Source organism: Aplidium turbinatum, chromosome 13, assembly GCF_918807975.1.
Source record: "Aplidium turbinatum chromosome 13, kaAplTurb1.1, whole genome shotgun sequence".
Lineage (NCBI taxonomy): Eukaryota > Metazoa > Chordata > Ascidiacea > Aplousobranchia > Polyclinidae > Aplidium > Aplidium turbinatum.
In genome coordinates, this window is record NC_137484.1 from 19,357,734 (window position 1) to 19,372,354 (window position 14,621).

The window sequence follows — 14,621 nt, forward strand, 5'->3', positions numbered from 1 at the left end:
TCTGTCTTTCTCAATCCACTTGTTTTTGTTGAAAGCAGATAGACCCAGCAATGACACAGTATTTAATTAAATGCGGAGAAATAAACTAGAAACTGCGAACGTTTTCAGCTATACCCTACATGCTACAGCAATGCTATGGGACCAAAACTGTCTGCTGTATAGGCCTAACCGAAAGGCGTTCACGATTTATAGTTTATTTTATATTTTATATTAAATGCTTTCGTTACTTGGTTTTCTCTGCTTACTGTACAATGAAACAAATTTATCTTTTTACTAAATCTTGTCTTTATGTCCCGGAGAAATGTAATCACTTGCTTTTTAATTTTCGTGTAATTGACAAAAGTTTGCCAGGGTTGATATTTAGCTTCTCAAAGCTTTGCTTGCCTTTCATGTTTACTAACATTTAAAAAAAATAGCGAGGTTAGTGCTTCAAACAGAATTTATAAAAAAAAAACTTTGGTTTTGCTTTAGTCGAGTCTGCAACACAATTTATCACTGGACTGTGTTGTAGTATACATTCGAAAGGTTATATGTCCTGTGTGCAGTGTGCGCTGTCTATTATGGTAGGCTTAAATGCTACATAAAAATAAATACAAAGTTTGTCACATAGATTTTTTAACATGTGTACCGTGTCACGCACAGCAAATGTCAATTTGATACAACACCGCGCTCGTATCCAAACCAGCCTGACAAGCAAAGTCCATCAATATTTCCTCTAGCGTAGTGAGCTTTTGATAGTTTTATCCGCTAGTTGGTGTGTTGCATCACACTTTGAGTTTCAACATTGGCTGTAAGTGGTGTTATGTGACATTTATTTCATCTGACTAAAAACGTATCAGAAGTGTGATGAAACGTTAATTAAAGTAAAAACAAACTCATAATCAAATTGTACCTGAAAACATGAACAAAGTCAAATTTTTTTACAAAAATAGAGAAATTATTATTGATTGTAGCAAGTATGAATTGAAAATGTAAGTAGCCCATTGCTAATTTGCATTCTTCGAGATCTCGAATGCTGGAATTTTCTCAACAATCTATTTTCTAATAAACGATAAGTTTCTGGGCAGCCGATTTGTAGCAAGAATTGACAGCGTTGTCAATTCTTGCTACAAATCGGCTGCCCAGAAACTTATCATTTTATTGGAGAGCCGAATGGCTTATTGGAGGTTTAAATGGCTAGCGTGGAAGCTACACCGTTATGGTTAGCGAATCCCAATTGCTGCTCGCTGTACTAGTTAGTGATCAGCCTTGTGCTGATGGCCAGGAAGAACGTCCCTTCTTCACAAATCAATTTTCTTATAATTTGTAAAAGAATTGATTTCCCTATAATAGTAACATCTTCAGCTCAAATTCAAATAGAAATAAAATCAAAATCTTGATGTAAGATAATGCTCACACATTAATTAGCATATTTCAGATAAAAACAAAATCAAAAACAGATGAAGCTCTTTGTTGTACAACAACCACGAGTTGGAAAAGGTGAATATGGAGGGTGGTAAAACTACACAATACTTTTAAAATTGAGAAAGAGTGAAAACGAACACAGACACTTTGTATAGAACTAAGAAGAAATCTGTGTGATATACACACTACAACGACTAAGTCTGATTAAATAAGTTTGATATAGAGACTAAAGAGACTTCGAATGACTACCTTTTATTGGCTGGTATACCGATTACGTGCCCTATCGTTAAATTGAATACAAAGTTACAAATTAGGCAATTCCATGCTTTACAACTTTAAGCTCTTCATTCTTCAAGCAGTTGGCAATTTGGTACAAAATTCTGCCACTGAAGTTTTCACGCGTTTCAAAACAGCGTTGGAGAAATAGCATTGATAGATATACAGGAGTACGCTTATGTATGGCAACTGATAGACAAGATGGCGAAACTAATATGTATCCCAGGCAACAAATCTGTCACTTTTTGCATTAATTCAACGTCTGCACCGTTGAATCAACGTAAAAATAACGGATTTATGCCATAATGATGAACAAGATCGTGGTTGGAATAAGCGTTTTCGTCGCTATACCTTTAACTTAGTTAACTTATGAAGTAACCACAAGTTTCTTTAAGTCTTCTTTTTTTGGTGTATCGCTTGGATATGCAACCGACAACACTGTTAACGCCTTCCAATATACAAAGACGACCATTTCTACGCAGTGTCCCAGGCAGTAAATCTATCGTTGTTTTTTTTTGCATTAATTCAACGTCTGCAGACATTGAATCGGCCTAACTTCTTGATTTCGGCCTGATTTCTTGACAGAAGTGTCATGCGATCATCTTTTCAAATATAGCGCTAAAGTTAGAACAAGTTTTTCAAAGTTAATGCAAGCATTGTATTCTTTGCGACCCGCACAGGCCCAAAATGACGCAAAGGTATATCGAGATTTCATCAACCTAGCTTGTCCCTGCACACACCTCAAGTAAGCTCCTGTCATCTGCAACTGCATGCTTACAATGATACAGCAACATTTAGTGGCTCAGACAATCAAGTTTATAGTTTAAATATTAAGTTTAAATCGACTGGCCTTTATCAAAATAACATGCTTTATTTAGCAAAACAAGGAATTACGTTTTCCTCTTAGTCACTGTAATCTTGTAAGACGCAAGGATTTACAAGTGTCATAATTGTTAATTGTTTAACATTGTCATTGTGTTGGTTATACTTATACACTCAAGTAAAGGTTGGCAAATTACTTCACTTCCTGTTTTTTGAAATTTAAATCGGTTGTAGAATAGAATCAAATATTTAGATTCATAGTTGCGACATTTTTTGCAATTGCGATGACATTAGGTTGCTTTATTACGTCATATCCAGGACCCAATCTTTTTTTGGCATTGCACTAAAATGATGAGGCAGAAATTTTTCTTTGTTTGAATGCAAAGTACAAATAGCGTTTTTATGTCGCAGTAAAAATCTTTCATCAGTAGATGAAATAGGAGTTAGCATGTTTTGTTAAAAATCAAGTTGTGAAATAAGGCAAGAAAAAATTCCTTCCACTTATTTAGCTCAGGTCAGCTGCGTTCGAGCAGATATTGCAGAAACTTGGCTATCTGACCAGCTTTTCCGTGCATGTAAAGCAAGAATTAATTTAAAAATTACACAGATGCTGTAATCATGATAATCAGTTTTATTATTACATCCGCGTTTCATTAGTTTTAAAAACAAACAAGGGAAGCGAATGCCCAACCCAGGAATACGTTGTCTCGGCTAAAGAATTGAAAAATCCTCTGACAAATTGCGTTTTGAAATAAAAATTAAACAAATAAAGGTTTGTTTTGTACGTGGGCTGTTTGAAAAATTGTTCGTAGCCTACATTAGGCTTCAACATTAATTAGACACAATTCAGAAAAAAAAAAAATATCAGCAAAATAGCACACCATGCCTCAGTGTTATTGCGGACATTGACAATGTGACCCGCGCTTTAACTCAATGGCGATTTTGCAGTTAATTTTCCTCTTAGGGCTTCATCAACAAAGTGCCTAACGTGATTACAGACTTTTTTATGAAATTTGAATTGAAATTGAACTTTCAAATCACAAGGTCTTGTGCAAAACAATCAATCAAACAGCTTAGCACCCACTTTGTGAAGCTTTTTCTCTCTTTTTGGTCAGAAACCAACTTTCTCAGAGCTTGTAGTCTTGCTGCTGTAGCAATAGTAGCAGGGATATCTAAAAAAGGGGATACGAAGGCTTTTATTACGTCTGACAATAGAAGGACTTCTGTTTATCATAATTTTTTTGTTTATTTATCATATTTTTATCATAAATAATCTCTGTTTATCGTAAAACGACAATTGGCACCGGAAGTTAAAACTTGTTATGATAACCTGCATTACGCTATTAGTATCAAGCCTGGATATTCACTGCATGCTCATTGCCTACAGTTACTTGTAATTCAACTACTCTTATACTTGCTTTACATCTTGCCTACCGCAAAGATTTTGTTAAGTAAAACTCCTTACTAGTCACCTTTCAACTATCTTTCCAAACAAATTTTCTCTACATAACATTTCCTAAATGTCTTCTGTAGCTGACTGTATCAGCTGCACTACAAAACTTTTTGCAATTTCAAAAAACAACCGCATGTTTAACACAGTAGCAACTACCGCCCTTTTAGTGTCGTGAGAATAAGGCAATCGCTGTGAGCCTTTGTATCCCCTTCTTTAGATATCCTTGATAGTAGTCTTAGCATAGCCTTTGAAGCACTGGAAATGAGCCGCATATTTCCAGTGCGTATTCCAGCTCCATTTTCCAACATAGCCTGCGAAGCAGTGGAAAGTACAGGCATATTTTGAGTGAGCAAAATCTATCACTTTTTCATTGACAAACCTATTTTCAAACAAACTTTAGCAGACGTTGGAAAAGTAATCTAACCTCAAATCAATAACACAAATATAGATTTTGCTAACTAAAATGTCATTATAATCAAACGTTTCTTTCTTGCTACATTAACCTTTCTCTCATAACGTAATTTTTATTCTTAGACGTGAGGTGCTCCTTGAACTCTTGCGTAGCAAAGTTTTAACTTTTAAAATGGCAGAAGTAAAATCTGTGGCATCTTTCACTGCAACTTTAGTATTTGTTGGGTGTTTGTTGGTGACTCTTTATCCAGAATGGATTCGAAATTCATCGGTGTCCACTGTGCAATATCTTTCCGGCCAGAATATCTATCAAGGAATTTGGGTGAGGTGTTCCTCTTCTGTGCCAGGGGCATACTCTTGCGATAGCTTCGATACAAGCATTTTGTCTGTCGCTTGTAAGTTTGGTTTGGTTTTGAAAGTTGATGCCGATAATTGTAGCGTGTTTATAAGAAAGTACTTCAGTGACTAATAGTTTAATGTAACATTCAGATCGCAATGTAGTTAGAGTAATTTCTTCAAACATTGTTCGTTGGTGGATTTTCATTGGTTTGTGGTTAAGGGATTAATTTTATGCAACTTTTTTCATCAATTTTTGGACCTTCTTTGTTAACACACGCAAGAACAAATTTGTGTTTGTTTCTTGAACATCATTTTTGTTAAACGCATCTGACCACTTCTTCAGTGGACATCCAAGTCTCCCGTGCTTTGATGTGCGGGTCCACTCTGCTCTCGTTTATTGGCCTTCTTCTTTCGATTCTAACTTTGGAATGCACCACCATGGTTACCCCTGGAACCAAATGCAATGACAGAGTTGGCATTGGCGCAGGAGTTTGTTGCTTATTGGCTGGTTTGTTCATTTTATTTATTAAATTTATTCTACTGTAGGCTATATAAGTCAACTATTCATGTTTGAGTCAAACACCAATATTAGTTGTGATGTATGAGAGCAGTGGTTTTCAAACTGAAACATCGCTATCACCAAAAGGACTTTTTATACCTTTTTAGAAACCTCAATTTAAGACCTATCTCCAGCTAGCAATATCCGTTTTTTATGTGTTGATTAATTGCCTGCAAAGTGCAGACGTTGATTCAATGTTTGTACAGTAAGACAATCCTGTTTTTTTATCCGTCTTAAGAGTGAGAGCATTTTTAAACATGGCAAAACCTGCTTAACCAGACATGGATTGTTTTTCCGTTAATTCGAGTCTAACTGCTGTGCACTTTACTCCGTTTAATGGAACTCTCCGCATATTTGGACCTATTTGATTTGGTCTCAATGTAGTTTGAGCGATGAAACGTGATTGATTGCAAATTGTCCTGTCACTTTGTCTCATGCATTTGAATCAAAGTAGGTTGAAGAGGTTTATTTGGTCACGTGCGGTTATCAGTTTGGGTCGTAGTTCAAAAAGATTGAAAACCACTGCAAGAAATATCGTTTAAAGTTTTCTGTACTTTTTACTGCACAGATCGATCAAATATGTAACAAAAATCCATGAATGTGAGCAGACTGAGGTAACCTTTTTGCCTTTTGAGACCATCCATTTTGATTGGATGGCCAAACGTTCTGTTATTAATGCGTGTCATGTTTACATTGCGCTAACAAAATTAAATTAATTTAACCTAAAACCTATTTATGAATATAACTTTAGCTGATCTGCAAGTCCAAAGAGCTTTAATGATAGCAGCAGTGATATTATCGCTGTTTGGATTAGTGGTTGGAATGATTAGTCTTCGTTGTTCCACCATGATCGATAACGATGCTAAAAGCAAGCCGATCATTGGCATTGTGACCGGAGGATTTTTCCTTCTAGCTGGTTAGATCTTTGTCCAAAAGCGTTTTTGTTGCTTGTCTTCTGCAGGACCTTAATTGATGTGAGTTTAAGTTGCTTCAACAAAAGCAGTTGCAACGTAAAAAAAAGATTATATCAACACCCCAGACTGCAGATCAATCGCTTTTACATTTAACATCTGCAGATTTTATGCAAATCTGGAAAGTTGTGAAAATGAATTTTTAAAAAGACATAAACACTTTCTGTACAAGAATTGCATTTTCAGTCTTAAGCAACGAAAACTGTGACGTCAACATTTTTTGGCTATTTGTGATACAAATAGTTTCATTTCTGGTCTACTTTGTAACCAATCCTTTTAGCTAATTAGTTTCCATTCCTTCTCGGTTTTTGGATTGTTCAACAAAACGTTGTGGAAAGCTGCATTTCTAAAAGCTCAAGGTCCTGCAGATGATTAAAACAATATAAACTCTTTTATTGCTGTGGGAAGCACTGTATGCTTGGTTTTACTATCAGCACTATTGCAACCATGCATTAATTCAATCACTGCAGGCTTTTGCACTCAAATTATACTTTGACAAGCCGACAAATCAAACTGGACAAAAGCTGCTGGTTTACGTTGCTTCAAAGTATAAACACATTGAACTTGCGTTTCATCAACAAATTTTGATGAGTTCAGTTTGCTTGATTCGTTAACGTTGGTTCAACGTATTTAAACTTTGAATTCAATGTAAAAGGACGTAAATTTGTTGCGCTGTAATTAGCGCTTGAATGCATGTTAATCTCACAACAGGCATAGGATGCGGGGGTGCAGTGTCCTGGTTTGCCTGGAGGGTGACAAATGAATATTACAGCCCCATCTACGGCAACAGAGAGTTCAAGTTCGAATTTGGAGCTTGTTTGTACATTGGTTGGGTTACAATGCTTCTTGGTAAGTGAAAAAATCAAATCAAAATATTATTGTTCAAACATAACTTGAAGCTATGTTTTAACGCAGTATTAAAGTAGTTTAATACCACAAATCTGATTGGTGTTACCCATAAAATTACTAAAATTGGTCTCACAGATAACACTTTTTTTGGAAACATTTAATAAAACGTCTACCACATTTCCTTTGAAGTTACCGCGTGTGTCAGAATTGTCCTCCTGATAATAAGCGACTTCGATGCAATACAAATAAAGCAGTTCAACCACACGCAAACAAAACCAAGTTACGACCCAGCGTTCGTCATTTTATCAAGAAACTAAACCTGTGAACGTTTTCGGCTATATACGTCATCTAGCTGGCCATTTTCAGACATTTCACAAAGACTGATGTGCATTGTGCACTGCACAAAAGCAATTGTTTGAAACAAACACTCGTTGCTTGAGTGCACTTTGATGAAGAATGATAATATTAGTCAATGCAAACACCCATCAGTTCAATCTTAGCTTACATGCTGTGTAGCACCAAGCACCCGTTTAACAGCGAAGTAAAATCATTGCAATCTATTTTAGAAATAATTTAGCGCTCAGCAGACATGACGCAACTGTAGTTGATTTGCATTTCTTATCAGACTGTGCGATTTTAATTTAATCCAAGATTATTGCATGTGCCTTTATGATCAACTGTTAAGGGGAGCTTTTTGGAACCATTAGTCTGTTGAAATGCGATGGCTGACACGTTTTTGTATTTTCGCAATTGAAATTGTGTATGTACAGATTTCGTTACATGTTAATTAAGTTTTGCAATTCTCAAATCATCTTTTCTATTGAGCTACCCACTTGTTTTCACTTGTTGGTGTTGTAAAATGTAATTTTTTCTTGCACAAGTGTCTACTTTTTGGACACTGTGTGTGGTTTGAACATGTTTAATTTCGAGTTTTTGTCTTAAAGTTTTGCTGTCTGGTCTTGCGTGTCTAGAACAGGGGTGGCCAAAAATACGCTCATGTTTCAAAAGCTTTTTGGATAGAAATTAAAGTCTAGTCAAAAATATATTTTTGTTTGGGAGTATAAAGCTCAAAAGTGAAAACTTTAAAATGAATAACTCCACACTTATGGCACAAATGTAGTTTAATTAGTGCTAACAAATTAACAAAGCAGATAAATGGGGTTATGCAATGAAAACTGAAAATACTTCATGCAACTTCATGTCAGAAATACGCAATATACAACATCAGCTTTTTGTCTGCATTTCTGCATCATTGATAAAAAGAGTCCCATGAAAGGAAAGTTTATATATGCTGTTTCTTTGCTGGTCACCCCTGGCCTATGGGTTAAAACATCAAAGCTGAATTTACGTCCTTTTTTAAGATTTGAAATTTATGAATTAAAGTACTATCTGGTGGTGTAGAAAGAAACTCTAACGCAGGTGCTTGTGTGATGACTGCGACAATTTGGTTCGGTGTTGAGCTTCAAAAGCAGTTTTACAACCCTGAATACAAACACGCTTCGTTTAAATATGAATATGGATCTTGTTTATACATTGGCTGGATTATTTCTGGAATCTGTAAGTTAAAAAGGGTGTTGAGACAATACCTTTGAAGTTTTTCAGTAACAATTGCAACCAGTTCAAGCCATACTTTTAACTTATTTGTTTTTGTTTGTTTGTTTGTCGTATCCAGGCTTACACCCGGCGGTTGAAGATTTAGATTAAGTGGACGGGAAGGCAAGGAAGCCAATCTTCGTGTCCACCTTCAGGCATGCCTTTTAAGTGTCCTGCCAAAGACACAGCCGCATGCTCTTGAGCGGTGTCGAACCGGCGCCCTTTCGATTGCCGTTCAAGGGTTCTCACCACTCGGCTACGCAGCTGATACTTTTAACTAATTGAAGCCTTGTTACAAACTTTACACAAGTCCATCGTAATACATGGATTCTACAATTTGAAAATTTGTTGAGTGAGTCTGCAACGATTTTTTACTACAAAGCTGACTCGGATAACAAATTAAAAAACTTACTAAGAGATAATTTTGATTTTGAAAAGATTTTAGGTTGAAAGACGTAAAATTGATAATTGGCTAATTTACCAAATTTAATGAAAAATACAAAAACTTTTATACAGATATTTCTGCAACATTTTTGACTCAATTTTTATAAAAATAATTTTTTGACTTCAACAACAAATGTTTTGATTTGTTAGTGTTAATAATGACCTATGCAGACCTATTTAACTCGGCAATAAAAAGGTAAACAACACAGAATCAGAGCACATTATGTTTGAAAATTAATTCTTTCTGACTGATAAATTTGATATTTAAAGTGCAAATGAAAATATCTTTTTTTATTGCTAAATGCTTAAAATAAAATAGCAGTTTGAATCGATTGAAGGCAAAAGGGCAAATAACACACCAAACCGTTTTCAAATCCGCTCCAACCCTTTAATGAAGTTTCATGATCCTCAGGTTGAATAGTGTTGCATTTAAAGTTTGCTCATGCTGACCCACAAACTTAACTGAAGAAAAATATTTTGCAGCTCCGCCGCTTCGAAGCCCAAAATATGCCATATACGCAGTGATTTATAATGGTTTATTTAAATAATTAGTTTATTTATTAAAATAAATGAATAATAAGCTTATCTAAAGATGATCTAGCTGCTAGCTGATCGAAATCGATTTTTAGCTGTTTATGATTGAACTGATTTGTATGAAAATAAATTCGTTTATATTTATTTAAATGATGTGCTTTTCTTAAGTATCACCTTGTAAATTTACACGGTAGGCTACATTCTCTAAACCTTATTTATAACATCTAGACCTATTACTCATCATAATAATAACCACAAAAACTTTTCTGCCTGTTATTCCATCAGTTTATGCTGTGTCACGATACTAATCACCTTGGCGATGATATATAAACTTTAATATACTCACCATATTTGCTGGCATAGAAACTGCAAGGTATGTCATAAACTTCCATCTAAACTCGCCATGAAAAATTTATAAAAGTAAATTTTTGTCCTGTCTGTCTGCAGTTATAAAAATAAATTTTTGAACTTTAATATACTTCTACAGCCTTGATTTCCAGTCTAGTCTTGATAATTGGCTCATTCCGTGACTTGAAGCGCGAAAAGCGTGACACATACGTTCCAGCAACCTCAGCATACCACCCTCCCAGGTGAGTGGACGTAGTTATCAAATTTATTTTTCGATTAGCGTCACGTAGTGTAACGGCCACTATCTTATTATTCGGTCGTTAAATGTTGTTGAGATTCGCCATGTGCTACGTCTTCAGCTTCAAAACTATTGCTTTCAGTCAAGGATGGCAAAAATTAATGAGAAATAAATTAAAATGAAAATTAGACATGCATATTAAAATAAATATGTTACATTTTGAAAAGTTCAAATTTTCCTAAATTTGTTACGGTGCATCAACCTATAAAGTTTGGTTTCATTTTCATTTAATTTCGTTTTACTGTGCGACCAAACTTCCATTCCTATAAGATGCGTGTTCTAAATGAACGGAACATAAACCTACAGCACACAGTCTATGACAAAGCGTTGCTCTGCATCAGTCTTGTGTGATTTGTACCAAGGATATCTCAAAATTGAATCTTCAAACATTGACAAAAATTGTTTTACCAAAATACAGTACATACGCAACAACTTATAACTGTTTTCATGAATACACTCTGTCAGTAAGGGAGATATGTCGCAGACACTACCATTGCTCAACTTAGAAGGCCGTCTTTATTTGCAAAATTTGAAGCACGATTTCACTTGTTTTTCTTTAAATCCTTTATTGAGACTATCCAGTGTAAACATTTTTGCTGTCACAAACAATATGACGTGACAAAGCTACCACAAACTTTCGTAACTAAAACTAGGATTTTTTAACGAAACGAAATTGTTGAGAACCTTCCTGTGGAAAGGTTGGCGCTTTTTGTAGAGTAACTTTGCAGTTCTTTGAATATAAATATAAAAATACTGTTAATTCCACAAAAGCACAACTTTTAACTGCTTTTCTGTTTAACAACATCTTGTATATTTTTTGTCTTGTATTGCCACAAATGTAACCAGCTCAAGCGCTTCTAATTACAATTCAGCAAATCCCTTACTTTTATTCTAATTACGAAATTACAATAGAACAAAGAACTAACTGCCTAAAACTTAAATTTGGGTTGTTCTTGAATCATTTTTATTTTTTCTACGTCTATGCTTTGTACTAGGAGGTTTACAAAATAAAAGAACAATTAAGAAATCTTCGAATTTACCTAAGCATGTGATTAAGTGTCTTGTCAATGGCACAGCTATGTGCTCTCGAGAGGTGTCGAACCGAATTCCTTTTGAAGTTTAATCGTCATGTATGTATTCTCGCAGCTTATATTGTAGTCGTGACTCAAGGTTATGCTTTTCAGCAATGCTACCACAAATCTTACGCGGGGCAAGTTGGAATATGTATGAGAGCAACTCTATCCTGGTGAAAATGTTCAGTTCATGAAAATCTTCAGGTTATGAAAGTCTTCAACAAAACAATACTGTGGAAATGTTTTCACGTTGCAGAAGACAGAAGTGTGTTTTTCACTAACCCCGTCCATTTGTTTGGCTATCTTTTTTAGTTAAAATAGTTCAGTATTTGTGAATATGTGCGTAACAGTGCTGGCTCTACATGGTTCAGAGAATGAAAAGCAACTTTATCTGCTTCCCAACGAAAGTATTTGATATTTTTACAACTCGCAATACATATCATTTTAACGCTAATAATTTTTCATAATTTAACAGTTATTATTCTTATCAAACGTGCTTCCAAAAATAAGACACCTGATAAATGAACCGGCCTCTGTGTCCAATTCATCGTCGAGACTTCGTTGCTCATCACGGACATTGGACATTGTTATAGCCTTGAACAGTGAAGCAACCACAAAACAATTTGTTTTCCAACATTTGTTTGAATAAAACAAACACGTTATCTTGTATTTAAAACTTGGATTGTCACTATCCAAAATATTTTTTATTAACCAGAGAAGATTAGTCATAATCATTATAATACTAAATGAAATACTTTGCCTTTTTGTCATGTTAACGTTTTGCGTATTCCTTGTGACCTTAAAGTAGGCTATTTGTATTAAAATTAGCAGGTTTTTGAAATGCCGCCGCCATGTGTTATCTATTTCCGTCGTTTGACTTTAAATGTTTTGTATCAAAACCAAGGCCTATGAGAGGGGGGTACGGAGGGTACGGCGTACCCTTGAGGGCCCAGGCCTGTGATTGTTGGGGGGCCCAAAATTGTAATTTTATAGTTTATGCGCAACATTTTTTGGTTAAAACCATCCTAAACAACTAAATTCAAGCATAAAAATTTTTATTCGTTAGTCCTTGGGGGGGCCCGTAATTTAGCAAAAAAGGCCAAAATGGTGATTTAATGCTTTATGTGCAAAAATGTTCCGTTAAAAGCACCCTAAATTAAATCATAAATGTTGGTTATTCTCCTGTCCGAGGGGGTATAGTGTAGCAAAAGTAGGGTTGAGAAAAATCCGGGTTTTTTTTTAAAAGTCCTTGTGTTTTTAGGCTTTTTTGTTTTTTAAAAACTATTTGAAAAAGGTAGTTTCAAGCTTATTCCACTTCAAAATGAATTTCGGAGTTGGAGCATGAGCCGAAGTTAATACTTTCGGAGGAGGAGCGGATCCGGAGTCAAAAAAGTGACTTCGTTCACCTTTGCTAGGCATGTGGTGAATACAAAAGTTAATGAAGAAAGGTTATTGGTCAGATGATTAATTTGATTATGTTTTAACAAGATGTTATGTTTGAGCCTTGATACAGAGCTTGACTTGTTGTAGCAGATACATATAACACTCAGTAACGTTAACAGATTTAACATTTTTTATTAAACACATAGAAAAATCAAGAAAAACTACTAAATCTAACGTTTTCGACACGACATAGTGTCATCAGGAATAATTATAGGCTACATTTAAAAGAAATATGTCCAATTTGCAATAAAGTGCTGTATGGTGTGCAATACGCTTAAGCAAACATCACGCGCTTTATCCTAGACAAAGGGGGCCCGGAGTGAGAGGGGGGTCCCGAATGACTCTTCGTACCCCTAGTGAAAATTTCTCTCAGAGGCCCTGATCAAAACCGATTATAGGAGTAATGACCAGGTCTACCGCTTTTATCGAAATATCAGACGAAGATTCAACGATTGTGATTAACTTGTGATAATAAAAAATAACTCAAACCTTGATTTCTTCAAGTCGCACTTTTCTAAATGTGTTTCACTCAGAATGGTAAGAGGTAGTTTAGATATAACATAACATTATTCACTGGCCTCTTCACCCCCTACCCAGCATATGCCGTTTGTCTTCACCCTACAAAGACTCAAAATGACTGTTTTAACAAATTTCCTCTTTTCTGCAACTGCGTTATATGATATTTGTACAGCCTCAAACAAAGCTTCATTTTAATATACAGTAATATTGGTTATTGGTATGACAACATTTGCACGCTTGTGTGGTATCTAATGCACACCTTTCATATTGTAGTTACATGCATGCAAGGCGTTGAGAGTTACATGCAAGTTACATGCAAGGCGTTGGGAGTTACATGCAAGTTACATGCAAGGCGTTGGGAGTTACATGCAAGTTACATGCAAGGCGTTGAGAGTTACATGTAAGTTACATGCAAGGCGTTGGGAGGGTAACTTGAGACCAGTAACAATGAGATCCTCAAGTGTCAAACCAAGAAAATTCTTAGAAAATCGCAATAAAGAATACGCGGTATTCTTTTCAAGTTTCCAGACCCCTTGGAAAAACTACTAGCTCCTAAAATCATCCAGAGCCCGTGACAAAAAGTACCCCCTGGTCCCCCACTATCAACACTACTGGATACATGCACACACACAATTTGAATATGATTGAAACGTTTCTGACTCTATAATTTCTTATTTCTTCTACACGAGACAAAAACGTCAAAATTAATGTAACCGCCACGTGGCTACAGCGAGGTTTTTTGAAGCGAGAAATCTTGTTAAAAAATTATTTGAATTCTAAAAAAATCTGTTGCCAGTAACAACTTTTGGTTTCCAAGCGTGGTGAGTTTCAAATCTAATTTTTTTAAGTAATTTCAAACTTCTTTCTTCTGAGAGCATGACCTATGAGTTTGGTACCGGCACCAAAGTCTTGTCGCATGAATCATTGTGCTATCTTAAGTAAATTTGTCAAGAAAAGTTCAAAAATAGCAAAAAGGTTCTTTATTTCATTTTCAAAAGAACACTTAAATGTCATTAGTATGACAACCAAACGGAAATAGGCCTATTTAGAAAAAGTTATTGTAGAAATACCTATTTTCAACCTTTCTATAAGCTTAATTCTGGCAATTTCAACAACTTGTAATAACCTTGAAAGCAACTCCAGTAGGCTTTGTAGAGATAGGCAATCTGAGCTTGCTGCTAGCGATGCAGTGCTTTCGCAAATAGCTCAATCTGTTAATTTTGCCACATTTATTTGTATGAAAAAAATGTTTTCAATTTGTTCTGCTCTAGATTCAACGACAGTT

The 14,621-nt window shown here is 35.3% G+C and overlaps 1 protein-coding gene across 1 annotated transcript in view; it reads left to right on the forward strand.

The window, feature by feature from the left end:
* Positions 1-13,354, forward strand: part of LOC145781717 (uncharacterized) — a 32,968-nt gene extending 19,614 nt beyond the window's left edge. The window contains exons 9-14 of the mRNA XM_082593386.1: positions 5,049-5,213; positions 6,016-6,180; positions 6,947-7,084; positions 8,504-8,641; positions 10,143-10,245; positions 11,486-13,354. Coding sequence (XP_082449512.1) covers positions 5,049-5,213; positions 6,016-6,180; positions 6,947-7,084; positions 8,504-8,641; positions 10,143-10,245; positions 11,486-11,531 — 755 coding nt within the window. The 3' untranslated portion in view covers positions 11,532-13,354. The remainder of the gene's footprint in view (positions 1-5,048; positions 5,214-6,015; positions 6,181-6,946; positions 7,085-8,503; positions 8,642-10,142; positions 10,246-11,485) is intronic.
* Positions 13,355-14,621: the final 1,267 nt, after the last annotated feature.